This window comes from Juglans regia, chromosome 14 (genome assembly GCF_001411555.2).
Source record: "Juglans regia cultivar Chandler chromosome 14, Walnut 2.0, whole genome shotgun sequence".
NCBI classification, from domain to species: Eukaryota; Viridiplantae; Streptophyta; class Magnoliopsida; order Fagales; family Juglandaceae; genus Juglans; species Juglans regia.
The window spans coordinates 25,189,145-25,211,938 of NC_049914.1; the positions used below are offsets into that span (position 1 = coordinate 25,189,145).

Below are 22,794 nucleotides of genomic sequence, written 5' to 3' on the forward strand. Positions count from 1 at the left end.
TTTGCAGGTTTTTTGTAGCTTCTCTTGTTCTTATAAAACCTTCTTTTTGACCAACCAATAATGCATTTGATTGTTACATGTTTCAATCAAGACTCGTGCCATTTGTACAGGATCTACCAATGTCATGCCATGCCTAGAAACAGGACTGATTTCATTCGACACGGGGTGATTAGGTACATTAATTGTACATTTTTGCCTGTATTTGTTATTTTTGGAAATTCTCATATGGTTATACATCTGACATTCAACATCACGAACTAAGACTTGGACAAGATTTAATATTCATTCTTAAGCTGAGTTAATAGGAAAAGCAAGGCAAAAATTATTACTTATTTGTGGCGATCACATATTGCCGCAAAACTCTATTCCGGCAAAAATTACCTTGTTGGGAATACATTATGGCAACAATAAATAATTATTAACTAAAAAAAAAAACTAGTCAAATGTGGCGATTTCAAGTGACTAGCTAGCTACCAAATAATACTAGAAAATATCGTGCTGATTATAGGATTCTGATCTGATCACTTGAAATGCCTTTGTAATTCTTATATGAATATGATCTTTAATTGAGTTGTAAAAGTTTATATTAGATTTTTTGGGCTAGCTAGCTAGAGTTCTTTGTATATGTTAGTCAAAAAAATGAAAATGATACCGAACTTATATTTTCTTTTTGAATGTGATCGCAACCGTTAAATATTCTTATGAAATGAAAAATAAGATAATTTGATAGTCATAATAAGAAATTTATTGCCCAAAAAAAAACCCAACTTAGATTATTCGTTGACCCCTTTTCTCTTTTTCCATATATTTGAAAAGAGTAACGATAGTAAAAACAAGCTTCATTTATAATTTGAAAATAAATTTTTAAAATTGAAAAAAAATAGTTGTCTTACATCACTTTTCATCTAAATGAAAAAAAGATTAACTGGCTTGTTGCTCGCATTTACAAGTGGCCTCTTTTATCTTGAATGAGACTACTTTTAGTGACTTTTTATGCAGGTTTTTTCCTGCTCTTAGCTTCTAATTATATGTCTCCCTAATTAATTATGAGGATTAATTATGAGCCTGTATGATCAATGCATAGTTGTTAGATATCTGGAATATTTCCTTCTTCTTTTATGTATATAAACTATACTTTGTGAATGTAGGTTGAGGGATTGTTTATGCTAATACACATTTTGTAATACTCAATAGTTATTGAAGAATAGTGTGATGGGCGAAAAGGAAGATGGACCACCTAGGCCTTCTACATCGATTGGACTCACCCAGGTATGATACATATTGGTTATTTGAAAATATCGTAGCTTCAGATATTGTAAGAGAATAGTTAATCCATTATTTATTTGTATATTATAGGGATATTATAGAACTGTAAATCCATATAACCTGCCATATATGATGCCTCCAAATACATATCCACATCCAAATCCATATGCTTGGGGTAGCCAAGTAAAGTTATTTTAGTATATTATTATTATTATTATTTTTTGTGCGTTGGTTTGAGTCATTCTAACAAAGTGAATTTTTTGCAGCAACTGCCACGGCCACCCCTTCTGGAGAGTAATCCGAGGGAGTTGAATAGATGTGAAGATAGAACTCAGGTAGTTTATTTGAGTCTCTTTTTATGATTTTTTCTTCTACCTTCGTATTTTCCTGAATAGCACGCATAGTTAAAAATGCAGGCTTCGGCGATGCCACCATGTGTGCCAACTATGCCCTATCCATATTGCGCAAGTGAGTCATCAACTATGCCATCCAATGCTGTAGGTGAAAAGTTTTTAGGAGGTACACTTTTAACCATATGGGTTAAAATCCATTGTATATATATATATTAAAAATAGCAATGTTCCTAACCATGCAATCCCTCTTGTCAGAAACATATCCATATCCACATCCATATCCATATGCTTGGAGTAGCCAGGTAAAGTTATTTTAGTATATTGATTTTTTTTAGTGCGTGGGTTTGAGTCATTCTAAGAAAATGGATTTTTTGTAACATTTGCCACATCCACCCTATCTGCCACAGCCACCCTTTGGACCAAACATGCCATCCCCTTTGTCGACTAATCCGGATGAGTTGAGACGAGGTGAAAATACAACTCAGGTAGTTCATTTGAGTCTCTTTTTATGATTTTTTCTTCTACCTCCATATTTTTCTTACGTGCATTCCGGAAAAATCCAGCATTCGGCGATGCCACCATGTGTGCCAAATATCCCCTAGCCACATTGCGCAAGTGAGTCATCAACTCAGCCATCCAATGCTGTAGGTGAAAAGAATTTAGGAGGTACACTTTTTTATTTATATGAGTTAACATCCACGGTATATATAATCATAGGATAATGTTCCTAACCATGCAATCTTCCTTGTCAGAAACTTCGTCCGACATAAATATAGAGCCAGATGCAGAGGGGATGAATGAAGTATCAGATGATGATAACAGAGTCGAGCCTCCAAAATTTGGTATGCAAATTTCTAGTGATAAGGAGGTTTTAGACTATTACAAACGATACGCCAAACAAGAGGGTTTTGGTGTTATCATAAAAAGGACGAAGAGAGATCTGGATGGGGATTCGAAGTATGTGACCATTGGTTGTGCACGTGGCGGCAGGTACTATCCTAGTCACAGTAATTTATCAAAGCCACGACCAACGACAAAAACTGATTGTAAGGCAAAGATAAATGCCCGCTTTGTGAATGGGGTATGGGTGTTGACCAGTGTTGATCTTGTTCATAATCACAATACAGTTAGCCCACAGAAATCTAGATTTTTTAGATCTCACAAATGTTTGGATGAATATAGTCAGAGAATGCTTGATTTGAATGATAGAGCGGGTATTCGGATGAATAAAAATTTTCAAGCACTTGTGACTGATGCGGGGGGCTTTGAGAATTTAGCTTTCCAAGAAAAAGATTGCAGAAATTTTATTGACAAAGCTAGATATTTAAGAATGGGTAAAGGAGGCGGTGAAGCACTAAACGACTACTCAAGAGAATGAGGAAAATTAATGATGAATTTGTTTCCGTCATGGATGTGGATGATGAATCTAGAATTAGGAATGTGTTTTGGGCTGATGCATGAAGTCGGGCGGCATATGAGTATTTTGGGGACGTTATCACGTTCGATACAACGTACCTAACAAATAGGTACGGGATGCCGTTTGCTCCTTTTGTTGGAGTAAACCATCGTGGACAGTCCATACTCTTAGGGGCAGGCTTGATTTCAAGCGAGGACACAAGCACCTTCGTGTGGTTGTTTGAAGCTTGGTTAGAATCATGAATGGTAGGGCACCCGCAGCCATCATAACTGACCAAGACAGGGCAATGAAGAATGCGATTCAAATTGTATTCCCTAATGCAAGAAATAGATATTGTCTCTGGCATATAATGCGGAAACTGCCTGAGAAATTGGGATCCCACTCGGCATATAACGTAGGGTTGAAGACTGCAATTCAGAGTGCAGTCTATGATACACAAACTTTCGAACAATTTTAGGAGAAGTGGGTGCAGTTAATTCATAAGTATGACCTTATTGATAATGCATGGTTGCAGGGGTTGTACACCGAGAGGTCATTTTGGGTACCAGTTTACTTGAAAGGTGTATTCTGGGCTGGTATGAGCACTATCCAACGGTCTGAAAGCATGAACGCCTTCTTTGACGGATATGTGCATTCCGGTACGATATTGAAAGAATTTGTCGATCAATTCGACAATGTCTTGAGGAAGAAGGTGGAGGCAGAGACGACATCTAATTTTCAGTCGTGTAACCAAACCATCCCATGTGTATCCCTATTCAAAATTGAGAGCCAGTTTCAATCAATGTACACAAATGAAAAGTTTAAAGAAGTCCAAGCAGAGGTTTGGGGGATGCTTTTATGTAACCCTTCACTTGTGGGCACTGAAGGGTGCATTTCCACCTTTGATGTTTTCGAAGAAATCTCTACACCTGATGGACAGTCCAAAATTGTCAATTACATAGTTTATTTTAATGAAGACGAATGCGAAGTTAAATGCACGTGTGCCCTGTTTGAGATGAGGGGGATTCTCTGTAGGTATGGATTGAAAGTCTGTCAAATGAAGTACATTCATGTGTTGCCAGATAAATATGTGTTGGATAGATGGAGGAAAGACTTAAAGAGAAGATACACACTTGTTAAGAGTAGCTATGATGATTTACAGGTCAATGCGGATGCACGACGGTATGAGTTTGTCGTTAAAAGATGTCTAAGATTTGCGACGCGTGTATCTCGAAATGATGAGCATGTGAATGCATTCTTTCATATGTTGGATGAGTTTGAGCATAAGTGTGTAGGATTAGAGCCTGAGTTCGGTTCAACAAAGTTAAAAGAGAACGTGGTCATCGATAAGGATAAGAAAATTTTAAGCCCGAACGTTGTTTGGAGGAAAGGGAGACCGCCAACGAGAAGAAAGGTCCCAATGGTTGAGAAGGCTACAAGGAAGAGAAAGAAAACACAGGTATTACATTTTGCATCGTCAGTTGTGTGGATATTGGAAAGACTTACATATATTGTTCCTAATAGATGTAAATTTTTATTTTCCAATTTAGACTTACAGGAATCTATTTGACGACGATTCATATAATGTTGACCTGCCGGTGTCAGAAGTTGGTGCTACTGTTGACGAGATTGTTATCCCAACCCAGTGTAGTACTCTAACACAAGTAAGGCCTTTGGCCGATGACGAGATGTGAGGTTATTCCCACCTTTTGGCATATATATTTTTCTGTTTTTAATGTAATCTGAGAAATAATTTTGATTTTTTTAATATATTCAGGCTACGCTAAGCTTGCCCCATGGAACGTAGCCTAAATAATGTCCTCTTTTTTTGAGTAGCATTGGCCTGCTAATTGTGTATATGTGTTTTGGAGATCTCAGTCTTTTGGGAACTATGGTGGAAGATAGAGTTTGGGCATTTTGTCTGAAAGCGAATATGGTGGAAGCATCCTGAGTTCTGTAGTTTACTGTTTATGGATTTTGACTTGAGCATTGGCCTGCTAATTGTGTATATGTATTTTGGTGATCTCAGTCTTTTGGGAAGTATGGTGGAAGATAGAGTTTGAGCATTTTGTCTGAAAGCGATTATGGTGGTAGTAATAAAGATTTATGTAGTTTATTATTTCCAGCTACATTGCAGGGTAACAGTTTACAAAAGTTACTAGCTTTTTCTGCTGTTGGTAAGTGTGAGACACTACACATAATTTTGTACTTTGGAGTTTAAATAATTCAGACACTAACATTGCTGATTTTGATAACTAATTTGTTAGGCTCTCAAAGTTTATACAATATTGCTGACACCCAATTGTACCTAAGGAGAAACACTTATGTTTCTATCACATAATGACATGGAAGAAGTTCAAGTTTCAGAACTTACAAAAGTAAGTTCCCGGAACCATGCCACCTTGTTTTGTTTATTACTTTCATGTTTTATTTGTTACTTGGGCTGTTCTTCTTGATTTATGCTTCTTTAACTAATTTATTTTGTGTTGCACTATATTCTGTTCAAACTCAGTAGTTACAGGGAGGAACTTCAAAGTTTGTCTGTTATTTCTTCAGTTACTGTATTTCATCTCTTGTTCATTCTGGTTGTTGGCTATTCTGAAGATTGGCTAGAGGTGACTGCCTGATCTCTGCTGATTTTCTTTCAATTCAAGTGCCTTATAGTATCAGCATTATGCCTTACTGTTCTGGTTGTTTGGTCAATTATGGTGTCTTCTTGTAGATGGGCAATCCTTGGGAAATTGTGAGAAATGATGTCTCATATCCTTCAAAATTTTGTTGGAGTGTTTAAAGTGGATCACATGTCACATTGCACTGGATTGGAGGAGAAGATATAAAGGCTGTTGCTTATGATGGGCAACCTTCCAGGATACAAAAAAAAAAAAAAAAAACCCCATATCAACATGCGGCTTTGGTCAGCCAAGGCTCCGTCATCAGATGTGGACTTACATGCTTTTAATACTGGAGAGCACACCAAAGCATACAAGGCCCTAGCAAATGCTGAGAAGGTATGGATGCACTCATCATTGTACAGACTTTTTTTTAATGATCTCAGCTGCTGTCAACCACTATTTTTTTAAAAAAAGTTATGATTTTTAAAATAGTTTGGGGCCATAGATGTTCAGGAGATTCTGAAATCCTCAAGTTGGGTGATAGTGTTGGAATGGACATTAGTAGGTTTATGGATACTGAGCTTGCATTTCTAAATTCTAAGTATCGTCTTTATATGATGGCAACCTTGATCACCATGAGTGCTAATTTTCGGATTTTGTCTTGATCATGTGTAATTTTTTACCACTATGTGAAGTGAAGATGGTAGAAAGGGTTGTTTGTGTTATGATTTGTTTTAATATCAGATTTGTTATGTACTCTACTCTGGGGATGAATCGATGGAGGGGAAAGTCATTCGGATGGGAAAAGGCAAATTACACTTTATGTTCAACTTCCCTACAACCTTCGGATGGGAAAAGGCAAATTACCAAGAATTTTCCTTTTCGGAATTGAAATTTATTATACAGTAGAGTGCATAAGAATATTTGACAATGGTATTAAAAATTCCAAGCAAGCTCTTAGATTGACTTCTTCTCTCAACTCTGATAATTTTAAAAATGATCAGGCATCCTCATTTAGTTTGAGGAATTAATTAAAAGAAAATGTTGATGTAGCTTTATAATATAGACATAGGGTAGATTGAAGGCTTTACAATTGTTTGACCAAGTTAAATCAAAGATACATGGTCCTGTATTGCCATAAATTCTGGGTTAAAGCTATGACTTTTGAAATCAGTTGGTAGTAGTATTCTTTGGAACATTTCAGAACCAACACTGGAAAGTCCTATAGTTAATAGAGACAACAAGTCTGAAAGGTAAAGGCATTTCCATCCTAGATAGATCTGTTTCTGTTCAGGAGATTCTGGTACAAATATTTTCTACAATTCAGAAAGAGAAAAGACAGTTTATGGATACTGTATGGGTTTTACCTCTTTTCACGTATCACAAGGTGAAGCAGTTACTATTTCCAGATTTTGGGAATGTTGTCAATGTCCAAGGGAGGCAATGGTTATTGCTCTATAGGTGTGAATCTCATTTGCATAAAAGAAATGGATCTTCCTAAAGTTGTATAGTCTTTCTACACTAAACAATAATGGTACTTTTTCCTGACATATCTATTGTCCTTTGTAGTAGATGGAGGCATGGCATATCACTTTCAACCTTGTACCGAAGGAGCATGCTTTGGCCCGGGCTCATGGTTGCTGGTAAGTGTATATATCATTGTTTTTTTTGGATATTAACTCTAAGTTTGGGATTATTGGATGTAATACTGCATGGAAAAGATCTCTAGAATTTTGTTTAAAAGTTCAAAGTTTTTAGGGAAAGATGTTTTCCTTGGAATGGAATTCATAGGCAACATTGGATTTTACCATCTCCTGAAAGGTTTTTTTTTTTTTTGAGGTCATTATACTCAATTTGACTATAAGAAGATATGCACGAGAGGTGTGCTTGATTGGAGTAACTGGCATCTTATAGGATGTTTCTTGGATCTGTAGCTCCTAACTAGGTGCATTCTCTTGTATACATTCTATTTACTTGGTTTATGCCTATTTCTCGTATTAATGAAAAAAAACTATTTTCCTTATAAAAAAATCATTAAAAAGAAAAAGTTGTAGTTCTTGGTGGTAGTAATGGTAGTTGTAGTGCTTGGACAGCGGTGAAAATAGGAGAAAGAAACGGTCCTTTTGTACGAGTAAATGATATATCATGTGACATGTAGGAATTATAATCCTCTAACATGAAAGAACCAACACGCCATTCAATGCAAGGGAAAATGACATGTCACTCAGTGCAAGGGGAAATGAAAAAAAATCTGAATGAGTAATATTTTCAGTTTAAAAAATTACCCATCACTAGACATAGTGTTTGCACTAATTATTAGGTAAGATGACTGCTCTACTTGTCTTGTTTATGTGGTATGATTTGCATTGACTAGCTTTAGAACATGATATTTATTAAGTCTAGCTATTGTGTATTGGAGCTATTTGGTTGGATGTCTGATTTAGAAGCCAAAGAGTCACGCCTCAGAAAGAAGTGATCTGCTCAAATGCTCATTGTAAGTACTTATCGTTTCTATATAGAAGGATCATCCTTTCATATGGCCTAAATCAATTCACAACTTGGACTGATTAAATTATAATGAACAGGGCTTGGAGACTCAATCTATAAGAGGATTACAGTAGAGTACTTTGATCCCGGGCAATTCCTACCAATTCCTCTCAACCATGGAGATGTTTATTACAGTAGAGTGCTGTCATAGTTTATATGCATGATCCCGGGCAATTCATGAAACTATACTAATGGAGTAGAGTCTGGAGATGTTTTGGCGAATTTGTAACAAACTCTTGAACATATATTGAGTAATATTGTCAGTTATGTTCTTGAACCTCTAATTGTGTATATGGGTTGTGATTGTACATTGACTATTTCATTTTAATTGTTTTTTACATTTTGAAGTAACTGGAGCAAGTGGATCGTATGTATGTTAGGATCTGGAATCATTTATGTTTACTTGAATAATAGCTATTTTTCTTCAATTAGGTATGTTTACTTGAATGCATTACCAGTGATGGATTATCTTCCATCACTCAAGAGTTATTTTTAGTAGAATCTGCCTTCATGGCTTTATAGCAGTATTGCCACTGTAGAATTCCTTGAACTTGTAGTTATTGTTGTGTGGATGGATGTGGTTTGGCCGTATTTCAAAGACTTTACGGGTGCAGGTTTCGTGATGCTCATGATTTTGATAGGAGAAAAAAAAAAGTAAGAGGATTAATGTATTAGCTTTGTAGTTTGGAGCTTATCCACCAAAGACTACTAAAAAAAGGTCGTGATGATGATGATTCAAGGGTGATCTATCATTACTTTTATAATTACTGAATCGTTAGCAACCAAAGAAGAAAGAAGAAGAAATGGGTGGATTTTATTTTTTGTATTAGTGTTATCTGTATTTTTTTTTTCCAATTCACTTCGTTTACTTTATTATTAACTTGTTAGTGTTGGCATGATTTCTTTATCTGGAGCTATATTCACCAAACCGAAATTGAACATTTTGGCAGGTTTGTCAATGCCAACAAAGGCATAATGTGCTTCAGTTTAAACACAGACGAAGATTATACCTGTAAACATGGATATTTTTGTGCAGTTAATGTCACATGTTTCATGAGTCATTCCAAATCATATACTGTTATTTGTTTTAATTATCATTGCTTGGCTTTTTTCTTTCATTATGTTATTTTATACCATTGATGGAGTAGCTTTCGAAAGCTACACGAAACTAACTATATTCACCTTTGTTTTTACTCAAAAATTATTGCCAACTCTAAATATCTAAACACAAAAAATCTTTCCATTGCAGAAAGTCCATGTAAAAAATGGCTATGCCAACTACACATGCAAAACATTGAACTTCATATACATATAAGCTGTCATTATTATATTCATAGATAATATATCATACATGTTAGGATTCCATCAATCTATTTTCATTTAAAACTAACATGATACATCTACATTCAGAACCAACCAAAAACAATTACAAGTGATACAATCCAATATAGACACAACAAAATATGTACAATCCTATTCTCTACTATCCTTTTATGAAGGTCGTCATCTTGCTTCTGCAGCGTTTTCTCTCTCTCTAATAGTTTGTCTTCTTTTTTTTGAGCTTCATACTCACGCAACAACAAAACATCCTCCCTCTTCCGAATTTCATTCTCTCTTGTCAGGTTTTTCTCAGATAATACTGATTGAAGTATATCTGCCCAAATGAAGAATTGACATCTTGTTTCTCCCTGTGTATAATTCAAGAATTTAAAATTTCATGTAAATAAATATTTTGGTACATTCATTCAACTGCAATACAAAAAATTGGCAAATTATTTACCGTTCCATAAGTAGGACAAGCATAAAATTTTCTTCCAGGGTTTTTGTGGGTGTGGGAGATCTTTAATGGCGCTTTCAAACCACACCAACAACTCGGTGATTCCATTTCACTATCATTAACTACACATGATGATGATTGACTCGATGCCATAGTCGATCTACGTGATGAAAGAGAGATGACTACTTTTAAGTGCAACACTAAGTTATTACCCACACGCTTCATTATCAGAATTATTATGGGGTAGGAGCAGAATATTCCACATCATATAAACCACAATCATATATTATGATAACATTTTGCAGACATTATAGGGGAATGCTAACAACAAATTTGGGTGCTTCTAATGTTTGACATTATTATTTTTTTTCAAACCAAGTATAAATCTATCTAAAAGCAGTTAAGATGCATGTTAATATGCTAACAAGATGAATAGCATTAAAATGCTAACAACAAATCTGTGTGCATCGTCAGTTGTTTGACATTAATTGATTTTTTCCCAACCAAGTATAAATCTATCTAAAAGCAGTTAAGATGCATGTTGGAACATGCAAACAAGTTAAAAATGCTAACAACAAATCCGGGTGCATCTATTGTTCACATCAATATGTCTCCCTATTTTTTCAAACCAAGTATAAATCTATCTAAAAGCAGTTAAGATGCAGTTTAAAATGCTAACAACAAATCTGGCAGCTTCTATTGTTTGACAACATTTAAAAATTTAATCATCTAACATGATGTCAGGTCTGCAGAACTGTAAATTTTAGTGTGACATATAAAGTTCTAGACATTATTTAACATGTCTAAGATACTTGTAGGTGCATTATCTATACATTCCTGTGTAGATATTTGGGCAGCACCCTTATAGCTTTTCTTTAATAATTACATTAACTTACTTATCAAAAAACTGTGACTATTATATGCACAGAAATATAAGTATTTGATGAAAAGGTATGATTTTGATTCTGAAATTACAAAATCAATTCTATTAAAAAGAAAGAAAGCCAGAAATTGAAGAGGTATTCAAAGTTAGAATTTATTAGGTTATTGAGAGTCAGGACTCTTGTTTCTGATCTTTGCCATTAACCATTTTTTACTTAATATATCCCCAGCCTTGCGAAGTAGACATTTTTACACTTTCATGAAGAGAGCTCCAAATTTGTTTTGTTTGTCATTGTTTATATTGATATGCAATCTTGGTAAATGCAGTCTCATTGTCATTTTACAATATAAAACGTATGTGTGTGTATGACATAAATAAATAAAGTAAATATATTCAACTCTATTGACACAGTGCCAAATCTAAAAGGTTGGTTGAAAATACGTTCTTTTGTTCCTATAATGTCATTCATAAATTGTTCATTATTTATAATTTTTTTTCATAGAATTCTGGTCATTGTTTATCTTTGTCTTCATTATTTAAAAAAAAAAAAACAAAATTAAAAAAAAAAAGGTTTTGGTTTTTGTTTGGTAGCTACAATTGAAGTGGAACCCAAGAGTCCTTTGGGAGGTGGAAATCAAAAGGTCCTCTGGGAGTTAAAAACCACAAGTTCTATTATGGAACAAATGATCATTTAAATTGTAGGGGGAGTGTAAGAGATGGGTAAGTGAATGATCACAATGGGTGAAGTGAAAATATGGGCATTGTCGTTAAGCGGATAGTAAAATTAAGTAACCGATATAAGGGTGAAAAAACTAAGGTAATTAGGAAAATGATGAACTGGCTCAACTAGAGTAACAAAAATGCTTCAAAAACTATATAGGTCATAAACTGAAACAGTAAATAAAACCCGGAAATGATTTTTTTACCAAATTACCATTCATTAGTTTTATAGGGACGAGAGTAATTTCTGTGGATACTTGGAGTGCATCTTTATCTGTGATATCTTTCACATGTTTCTTTTAACAATTCCTTCGTTATTTATTTTGGAGTTGATTGAATATTGAATAGATTGAAAATATATGGGCTGTCTACCACAGAGAATTATTTGATTTTTTCATTTCAAAGAATTTATACGATACACCCAAACAATCATTGCGAGGATTTAATGATTCCTAAGAGCAGATTCTTAACTATTTTCGGTCATTTTTTTTTTATTTGGTAATAGTAATAAAGATAATAACAAATAGAATAGAAATAAATTAATGGCTTGAATCATGGATCAATGGCTAATATCTGTTAGAGGTAGAAAAGAAGGTTCCATCGGAACAATTATTTATTTCTATTTCAGGATACCTCGTCTCTTTTTTTTTTTTTTTTAAAAAAAAAGAGAGGAAGTGTGGGGAGAGAAATGACAAGAAGATATTGGAAAATCAATTTGGAAGAGATGATGGAAGCAGGAGTTCATACACTGGTCATGGTATGTTACACAACATAAACAGATCAAAAACTGACATTGTTTTGTACCTATACACCACTTAAGTCTAACTAAATTAGATAAATGAGAAATTCTAAGAAAATACAACTGAGGTTAAGCGTCCTCGACTAGGAAGCACACAAAGTAGAGTCCAAAAGTGTGAGGATAACATATTGGAAACATGGTGCACCAAAGGGAATAACAAGAAAATATTATTACTGGAACCAATTTGGTTTCCAGTTTGACAAGGATTGAATATATCCAAATAGACCATGAAAATATATTGATGAAGTGTCACTAACTCTGAAAGTTAAGTGGATAAGAATAGTTAATTCTAACACTCCCCTTCACATATGGGCAAAAAATCTCCCCTCAATGCTAACATTTCGAAGTTCTTAACCATAACAGAAGCTATTGAACAGAGATAAGGCTCATCAACGATCACATGCTTCATGTGGTCGCAAATTACTATATTTATAAATGCTTAGGTTTATATGAAATAGTCAATTTCTTATTCTAATAAAGCTTCTAATTTATAAATCCTAGCAATGACCAACTCACCTCTATTTTAGGTCACATATTCAAGTTCAAGTTTCAAATGCAAACACAATTGAGATTAAGTACCCCCATACAAATTGGGTATTAGGCAATATCGACATGTCTTAATGGTTTTTATCAATGTGACTTTCTTAATCTACTATGTTGTTCATGCATGAAGAAGAATCAAAAGAACAAAGAAAAACCTATATGGAATTATACATATGAAAAAAAGGGCACTATAACATTGCTCATGTACAAGCTGTGACAGCTATGATTTATGTTGTTTTAAAATCTAAGATGCCAAGTTATCCAAGCCACTATCGAGCACATTAGCTTCTCTGGCATAAAATATTTTGGCAAATTGCTAACTGTTTACTTGGCAATTATTTTACATTCAACATTTAACATAGTTCATAACAGAGATCTTTTACAAAAACAAAATGTAATTTACAAGGGATGTAACCTAATTTCTAAAGGGTTTTTTATTTGGAGTCCAAAAAAGTTTTCAGTCGGCTTTTGCTTTTATGCATTGTACCATAGAAATGATACATGGCCATTAACATTTGAATTCAGACGCAGAGCATAAAAAAAATCCAATGTTTAATGTGTAAACATTTGCGACTGAGAAGTGAGTCCCACTAAAGTGTGTCTCCATAAAAATGCAGCAACTCTGAGCGAACAAAGGAAGACATTTCAAACGAATTGCAAAAAAAAATTACCTTTCACGGAGATTTCTTCAAACTTAAGGGGCTGAGGGAGATGGGTCTTCAAAAGGTTGTGCTGAATCGGTCTGCGTGTACCTAACAAAAAATGCAGAAACTCTGAGAGAGACAGACGTAGCATTGACACAAAGGCAGACATTTAAAATGAATTGGAAAAAAAAAAATACCTTCGTCGAAGATTTCTTCTACTGAAGGGGGTGAGGGAGATGGGTCTTCAGTGGCTTGGCGCTGAACGGGGGAGAGAGAAGGGGTTAAGGAAAGAGAAGGTCTTCGAGTTAGATGTTGCTGCTGAAATTTTCTAGGGTTCGGGATTTTGGGGATTTTCTAGGGTTCGGGAGATTTTGGGGTTAGGGCGTCGGGGTGAGAAAGAAGGGGTGAGAGAGAAGTCTATGAGGTTCGAGATGTCTGATGGAGAACGAGGGTGAGAGGTCTGATGGAGAACGAGGGTGAGAGGTCTGAGGCTCGTAGAAATTTTCTAGGGTTCGGGATTCTAGGGTTCGGGAGATTTTGGGGTTAGGGCGTCGGGGTGAGAAAGAAGACGTGAGAGAGAAGAGTATGAGGTTCTAGATGTCTGAGGGAGAACGAGGGTGAGAGGTCTGAGGCTCGTAGACGATTCAAATCGTTGTGCCAATGTCACTTTGAGGGAGAAGAGGGAGAAGAGGGAGGGAGATGCGTTGCGTCGAGTCACTCTGAGGGAGAAGAGGGAGAGTAAGCAGCTCGGGATCTGAAATGAACCGTGACATTGGCGAGAACCGGGTTCGGCCACGTCAGGAGTGTGCCGTGCGGTTACTGACCCGGAGGTTGAGTAGAGTTTTTGTATATGTATATATAAATATATAGTAAATACCATTACCCACGCCACATGATTTTCGAAGGAAAAGATCTTTTATGTTTCACACCCCCTCGAGACCTTGAAAAATAGAAAAATCCTTCTGTTTCTTATAGGAACACACAAGACTTATCACTATAAGAAAAATAATGGTGATCACACTATTAACTCTTTCATTTGTGAATTTCATAGTAATAGTTAATAGAAATACATGTCCTGCAATTTCAAAGTTTGTAATTTTCTATCCTTTTTCATAGCAGGCCGCAAAGATTTATGTCTTTGGAAAAGATGATCCGTGTCACGGTTTATTCTTTTTTACATAGAAATTGAATAAATAATTAAACTAATAATATTAGAACAAGATTTTTCTTTTATCAAAACTTATAATATCTCTTATAATTTTCGTCCATCTGAATCCATTTCTCTTATTGTCCCTAAAGTTCTCGCCCGAGATATGAGCATTTCACCTCAATTGTGCCTTTGCTTGCCAAAGGGAGAGTTATTATACCCATTATGCTTGTCTGATGGCGAGTACTATGTTGTGGTATTGCTCGCATATCGTATGGCTTATCCATGTAGGTTGCTCGCCGAGATAATGAGCACCATTACCCTTTATGTTACTCGTCGAGATGGTAATTACTATTATAACCTACATTGCTCGCTAAGATGACAAGCACTATTATTCTTTGCGTTGCTTGCAACTAATCCTCATATTGAGGTGGGCACATTACCTGTGGTAATGCTCGCCTACCATACACTTCATATCACTCCCTAAGAGGGTGAGCACCATCATTTACTACATTTCTCGCTATGTGGCGAGCAACTGGGTCTTGTAATGCTGGCCTAACACTCGAGCAACATCCTTCCTTCTTTATGCTACTTCATCGAGCTGGCGAGTAATATCCTTTCTAATTTGTTCACCAAGTGACGAGCACTTACATTCTATAATGCTCATCTCGTTGCGAGTACTTTATACAAATAACTAATGGAAATGAATATGTCAACCATACATAACAAAATAAAGGATGAACAATATATCAAAAAGGTGGATTGCCTTTGAGTGGCTAATGACCAAGAAAAGATAAATTTCTTATATACAAAAGGATTACATCACATAGTTTTTCATCTTGGACAGACGCGAAAATAGTCCTACCATTTCTATGGATAAGTCCCACTCAATCCCATTCTTGGAGGGACAAGTTCTAGCTGTTGGAGGGGTAGGGATTACTATGACAGGGGCAGCTAGTATACAAGAACATTACAAAGCAGCTAGCTGTTGAAGATTCAATTGATCCTCAGAATTGATGGGTTTAGTGAGTGGCAATTAGCAATGTTAATGAACTTGAGATGACAAATCTTTCAATTAATTTACTAATAATTTGGTCAGAACTAAAAATCTCAAATTGTTTTCCAAAGTAGAAACCTTCACATAATTAATATTCGAGTTTGGAGTTTGAGAATTCTCACACACACACACATACATATATATATATATATGTATATATATAAATATGTTAGCCATGCATATAATATTTTTTATAAGATTATAATTCTTGTTCCATAGATCAGCACTGCCATATGGTTTTAATGTCTATAGAAAGGTGAGTAAACACGTTTCTTGTTGCAAGACTCGTTCCATCGAGAATCTCTGTCAAGATTTTCTATCGATAGTGTAAATTGTACTTTGTTTTTTTTTTATAAATATTTTCTAAACATTAAAAAAATTTACAAACTCATTAAAAACACTTTTTTAATCGTTAAGTAAAAAAAAAAAAAAACTGTAGATGTAATCGTTAGAAATTCTCAGTTGTCACTGGCTTTATCATTTTCCATTGCTACCACCAGTCACTTTAAACCAGAAGCCTGCGAAAAGCACTCTTCTTTTTAAGTTAACAAAGCAAAAATAATACTTCAAAAAAAACAAAAAAAAAACAAAAAGAAAGAAATAAACTCAGCTACTGGGAAAAGCTAATCTTCTCGGAGAAGTGAACAAATCAAATACATGAACCTGCCCAAAGGGCAGCCAAATTACGTACAATGATTGAATGGGACACAGTACCCAAGCCTTATGCTGCTTTTAGACATTGAAAAAACATCACTCATTGTTGCAAAACCACACTAATTGTCGTAACAAAAATTCTATACATAAATTTTACATTTTTGTAGTCGCATATTTTAAATTAAATCAAATATTTAAATATTAAATTTTTATATTATTAAATTCATCTCAACTCAAAACTGAATCGATAACTTAACGTTAAGTTTGGTAGGCTGTAAAGTAACATTAAAAACAAAGAAAGAATAGGATGCTCACAATGCCTTTCATTCCAAGTTAAGTTCCGTTTGATTCCTCTACTTTTCTTTGTTCTTTGATTACTTTCAGTCACATGGTAAGGGTCTACACAAAGAAATGAGATGCTCTCCAGTAACACTATGCCTCTCATACCAAGTAATATCTTCAGCCATGTAGGTCCATCACTTCCCTGGAGGCACTTTCTTTCCTGTATGACCAACATAGACCAGTATTTTAGCACACCGTATAAGCAGAAGAGACCTTACCATCTGACTTTACTCTGCTGTTTGTGATCTCTTCCTTCTTTCATTTCATCTCCTTTGATTTCTGCTATTTCATCCCAGAAAATATGGCTGAGGTTGTAAGCCTACTTCTCTCCCCCTTCCTCCAAGTATTCTTTGAAAAAGTTGCTTCTCGTGAGTTTGTTGACTTCTTTCGAAGCCGAAAACTTGATAGTAGACTCTTGAAGAGGCTGGAGATAGTCTTGTTGTCTGCGAATGCAGTGCTCGAGGATGCAGAAGAAATGCAATTTACAAAGCCTATGGTGAGAAAGTGGCTTGACGAGCTGAAAGATGCTGTCTATGATGCAGAAGATATCCTGGACGAGATTCATACTGAAGTCTTGCGATGCAAGTTGGATGCTGAATTTCAAACTACTGCAACTAAGGTACGAAAAACTGTCTCTACTTTTCTTAATCCCTTTGCCAGGGAGATCAAATCAAAGATAAAAGACGTACTTGAGACATTGGATGATCTAGTAAAACAGAAGGATGCTATAGGTTTGAAAGAAGGCGTTGGAGGGAAATCTTCCGGAAGATCGTCCACTACTTCTTTGGTTAAAGAATCTGATATTTTTGGTAGGACTGATGATAAGGAGGCAATAATTAATTTGTTGTTGTCAGATAACGTAAATGTAAATGAGTCATGTGTGATTGCTATTGTTGGCATGGGAGGACTTGGGAAAACAACCCTTGCTCAACTTGTTTACAACGATGACAGGATGGAGGGGCATTTTGATCTTAAAGCTTGGGTTTGTGTTTCTGATGATTTTGATGTGTTAAAGATGACGAAAACAATTTTAGAGAAACTTGGATTGTCAATTAACAGTGATACAAAGAGTCTAGATTGGCTTCAAGTTACACTACAACAGAACCTGACGGGGAAGAGATTTCTTCTTGTTTTAGATGATGTTTGGAATAAGAATTATTCAGAATGGGAGGCCTTAAGCAATCCCTTTAAATCTGGGGCAGAAGGGAGTAGGGTGATTGTAACCACACGGGAGAGACGTGTTGCATCAATCATGCACTCTACTGCAATTTACGATCTAAAGACATTACAAGACGATGATTGCTGGTCACTATTTTCAAAACACGCGTTTCATTCTGGTAACTCGGATGCCCATCCAGAGTTGGAAGTAATTGGTAGACAGATTGTTAAAAGGTGTAAAGGCCTACCTTTGGCAGTCAAGACAATTGGAGCTCTCTTGTGGTCTGAACTAGACATCAGGGAGTGGAATAAGATAATGATGAGCGAAATATGGGACTTGCAGAGTGATATTATTCCTGCTCTAAGATTAAGCTACAAATATTTGCCCTTACATCTAAAGCGTTGCTTTGCTTACTGTTCAATATTTCCTAAAGATCATGATTTCAAAAAAGAAGATTTAATCTTATTGTGGATGGCTGAAGGTTTCTTGCCACAACCAAAAGACAAAGCAATGGAACAAATTGGTGATGATTACTTTGCTGATCTTGTATCAAGATCATTGTTCCAACAATCAAGTGAAGATGCGCTAAAATTCGGAATGCATGATCTTGTCAACGACTTAGCAAGATTTGTGTCTGGACAATTTACCTTCACAATAGAGGGTGAAAATTCTCTCGAAATTGTGAACAAGACACGCCATTTGTCATTTCTCATAGAAAGTAGTGGTAATGTTGAAAAGTTTGGGGCACTTCGTGAGGCAAAGGGGTTGCGAACTTTCCTACCAATAGATTCGTGTAGTATGCCGAGAGCTAAAGAACTTGTGCATGGTTTGCTGCCAATGCTAAGATGCTTACGAGTTCTTATTCTGCCCTCTTGTCTAAATTTGACCAAATTGCCCGATTCAATTGGCAAAATGAATCATCTACGGCATTTGGATGTTTCTTGGACTTCAATTAGGAAACTACCTGATTCCATATGCAAGTTGTGCAATTTGCAGACTTTGAAAATATCGTCATGTCAGAAGCTTACTATATTACCAAGAGATATTTATAAACTCATTAATTTGCGTCATCTTGATTTCCGTTATACTCCCATAAAGGAGATGCCAGTACAATTGGGTAGACTATGTTGTCTTCAGACCTTGACCAAATTTATTGTTAGTAAACAAAGTGGAGCGGGCATAGGAGAGCTGGGGAAACTGGCAAATCTTGGGGGGAAGCTCCTCATTTCGGATCTCCAAAATGTTGTATCTCCTATAGGTGCTTTGGTTGCAAACTTGAATGATAAAAAGTATCTGGAGGAGTTGAGGTTAGAATGGAATGATGATGATAATAATATTTCAGAAAGTCAAAGTGCCGTATTGGACAATCTCCAGCCCCATGCAAACTTGAGAAGTCTCTCTATCATCGGCTATGGTGGTAAAAATTTTCCGGACTGGATCGGGCATCATTCATTTTCTAATATAGCATCTCTTTATCTGGTTAAGTGCAAGCATTGCTCTGTCTTGCCACCACTTGGACAGCTACCTTCTCTGCAGTCCCTTTCTATAGCTCAGTTTGATGGAATTGATGCCTTGGGTCGAGACTTTTATGGCAATTCTTCTTCTTCAACGAAACCATTTGGAGCCTTGAAAGTTTTGGAGGTTAGACACATGCCGAAGCTAGAGAAATGGTTTGCTTTTGGTGCTGAAAATGAAGGTGGAGCTTTTACTCATCTTGAAGAGCTTCAGATTGTTAGCTGCCCCAAGTTATCAGGAGAGTTGCCCATCCATCCTTCTTCTTTATCTAGACTTGTGATAGAAGAATGTCCATTGTTGGTGACTTCACTTTCGATTGCTGCTACTCTACGTCAACTGGAGCTAAGAGATTGTAATGAGGCTCTCTTCAAGGAATTGCCAATGGGATTGCAGAAACTTGAAATCGAAGGATTTGATACCCTAGAGTCCGTACCGGAGAGATTGATGGACTTCAGCAGTTGTCTGGAACGGCTAGAAATTAGTGGTTGTCACTCGCTTACATCGCTGTCCAGTGGTGGTCTACCTTCTACATTAAAATTCCTTGCGATCAAAGATTGTAGGAAGTTAGAGCTTCCAATGCACCGGAACTATTCATCCCTTGAAAGATTGTCGTTATCTGGTAGTTTTGATTCTCTAAAGTCCTTTCCATTGAACTTATTCCCAAATCTGACGTCCATCGATCTAATTGGATGTCTGAATCTGGAGTCTTTTAATGTTCCGCAACAACTTGAACTTGGTTTAGTTGCCTTGTCATCATTAAAAATATATGATTGCCCTAATTTTAAAACATTTCCCAATGGAGGATTGCGTGCACCTAACCTTGTGGAGTTTGTTGTCTTCAATTGTCAGAGTGTGACGTCACTGCCTAACAAGATGCACATACTCTTTCCGTCTCTTTGGCGGTTGTATTTATGTAATTGTCCAGAAGTTGAGTCATTCCCTGAAGGAGGCTTGCCTTCCAAACTAGCTTATATTTACATCATAGACTGTGACAAACTCATCGCCAATAGAAGGGGTTGGGGCTTTCAAAATCTCCCCTCTGTTCAACACATTAATATCGAAGGCAATTGTAAAGATGTGGAGTCCTTTCCAGAGGTGGGGTTGCTTCCTACTAATTTGGTTTCTCTTCGGATCGGTAAATTTCCAAATATGAAATCTTTGGACTATAAGGCCCTTCGACACCTCACCTCTCTTGATGAATTGTCAATCTCTTCCTGCCCTAAATTGAAGTTTATGCAAGAAGAAGGGTTGCCTGCCTCCATTTCTACTCTACGGATCATCGGATGTGATTTGTTGGAGAAACAGTTGCAAAGTAGAAAAGCAAGGAGGAAAATTGATCACATCCCCGGCATTTATATTGATGGTGAACTGATTTGACCTAACTACAAGTCTAGCAATAGTCCCCAATTTCAGTTATATTATCTACAGCACAGATGGACAACGACAAAGGTATGTGCATCTTTAACTATATTAACTAATTCCTCAATATGATTTTCCATTCCTGTTTAAGGTTTGCTTTAAAAACTTCTCAGAGTGAAACAGAATGCTTTGCCGATTGATTATTTCAAGAAAAATTAATATTGATGTTTGTTGAGTCTCTGTCATGTCATTGCTAGATACTAACGTGAAGTTCGTATAAAGTTGCAGGTTTGTTCCAGTGATACATGTTTCTAGACATGATCTCCTTTCGGATGTTCTTCCTCAATTCCTTAATACGGCCAGCTTCCATTGGCAAAAATCGGCGTCATGTGCTTGGAATCAAATTGAGTATCCCCATGGTGATAATGTCTTAAGAAGAGTCCTATCCTCTGGTTATTGAACAAGGACTTGTGCTGTGAATTCCCCCGAACCTGAACTTGTTGGTAGCACAGAATTAAAGACAAACACAATTGATTGAATGATTGGCCTCAGGTACTAACATCTTTGCAATATTAATTGTTTGATGACTAGCTGATTGTTTCATCAACCCTTTGCCTTGATTTTTATTTTCAAAATTGCATAATGTTTCTCACATACAATCAACCCTTCAAAATTCTTTTAAATTTTTAGCCAAGATCTTTGCTACCATTGACTTTAGAAATGTTCTGTGCTGTTGTCCTTCATCATATAGTTGGCTGATAAGGCTTAGTGGTTGTGCGGGTTTTTTTTATAGCTTGTCTTGCTCTTATACAACCTTATTTTTGACCAACCAACACATTTGATTGTTACTTGTTCCAATCAAGACTCGTGCCATTTGTGCAGGATCTACCTATGCATCCCATGCCAAGAAACAGGGATAGTTTCATTCGACACGGGGAGATCAGGTACATTAATTGTACATTTTTTTTCTGCATTTGTTATTTTGAAAATTCTCATATCGCTTTACAATTCAGACTTCGATCAACTAGATTTAAAATTCATTCGCACGCTGAGTTAAGAGGAAAAGCAAGGCAAGTTGGAATATATTATCCATCATACTTTTCTATAATTATTGAAACAGTTCTAAATTATGTTTCTGCAATGCTTTCCTTAAAGTTTAGCATCTCTACCAATTGGGTGATATTCACTCTTCCTCCCACCAAACATCCATGAAAAAGTGTGTTCATGTTTTTAGTATGTTTGACTAAAGGAGTAATTAAATAACTACCTAATATTTGGTTGGAGCTAATGATTTTGCGGCTCTTGCAGCAAACAATGAAAGAAAGAAGGCTTCCATGAAGATGGCTTGGTTATCGGAATGACAACTTACGGAGCCGTACGTGGAAACATTATTGTTGGGAAATTTGGTGGAGGCCGTTGCTCTTGTAAGCCTATGATTAATGTGAGAACCAGAATGATTTCCAAAGTCGGATATGTGTGGTAATGTATAATAACCAGCGCTGCTAGTCCCATCCCATCTTCTTCACGAGGATTGCATTCTCTGTCCGTGGCTAGAAATCTTTCATCGGCTGCTTTGTATATATACCATTCCCATTATTCAATCGATAGCTGTAATCTCTGATAATTAAGTTTTCTTATAATTAAGCTAATTTTATTAAATTTGAACTCAAATGAAAAGTTCCATCCTCTTAAAAAAAATAAAATGTAGGAAAATTCTCATATGGTTTTACATCTAACATTCAACCAAAGAAGATTTTTGACAGACTAAAAAACTAATATCTTGCTGCATTCACACTTGGTTTGCCATTCGAGGAAAACAAATAATTTTTTATGCTTTCTAACCTTCTGAGAATGATATTTTAGACAGCTTTTGGAAATCCCTCTCAACTTGGAGAGTTTTTGAACCATAGACGTTTGGTGAAATGTAAATAAAAAAAAAAAAAGGGTTTAAAATGCTCATGATTTTTGACAAACAAATATGCATGCCATTTTTCAAAGATGACAATGCCTTAATTTGATTA

The 22,794-nt window shown here is 35.9% G+C and overlaps 3 protein-coding genes across 4 annotated transcripts; all 3 read left to right on the top strand.

Moving 5' to 3' along the window:
• The first annotated feature begins 2,352 nt into the window (after positions 1 to 2,352).
• Positions 2,353 to 2,997, top strand: LOC108998685 (protein FAR1-RELATED SEQUENCE 8-like). Its single transcript, XM_018975337.1, has one exon. The coding sequence runs from the start codon at positions 2,353 to 2,355 to the stop codon at positions 2,995 to 2,997; it is 645 nt and encodes a 214-aa protein (XP_018830882.1).
• Positions 2,998 to 3,274: 277 nt separating this feature from the next.
• LOC108998686 (protein FAR-RED ELONGATED HYPOCOTYL 3-like) lies at positions 3,275 to 5,737 on the top strand. Its single transcript, XM_018975338.2, has 4 exons — positions 3,275 to 3,460; positions 3,551 to 4,474; positions 4,566 to 4,705; positions 5,620 to 5,737. The coding sequence occupies exons 1-4, from the start codon at positions 3,275 to 3,277 to the stop codon at positions 5,735 to 5,737; spliced, it is 1,368 nt and encodes a 455-aa protein (XP_018830883.2).
• An 11,072-nt stretch (positions 5,738 to 16,809) lies between these two features.
• Positions 16,810 to 22,416, top strand: LOC108998710 (putative disease resistance protein At3g14460). 2 transcript variants are annotated; one of them, XM_035684965.1, is made up of 4 exons: positions 16,810 to 20,863; positions 21,056 to 21,325; positions 21,656 to 21,717; positions 22,082 to 22,416. In XM_035684965.1, exon 1 carries the CDS (start codon positions 17,042 to 17,044, stop codon positions 20,789 to 20,791), a length of 3,750 nt encoding a protein of 1,249 aa, XP_035540858.1. In that variant the 5' UTR covers positions 16,810 to 17,041; the 3' UTR covers positions 20,792 to 20,863; positions 21,056 to 21,325; positions 21,656 to 21,717; positions 22,082 to 22,416. The 2 variants fall into 2 exon arrangements, with proteins under 2 accessions (XP_035540858.1, XP_018830917.1); XM_018975372.2 differs by having other exon boundaries at positions 21,062 to 21,325.
• The last annotated feature ends 378 nt before the right edge of the window (positions 22,417 to 22,794 follow it).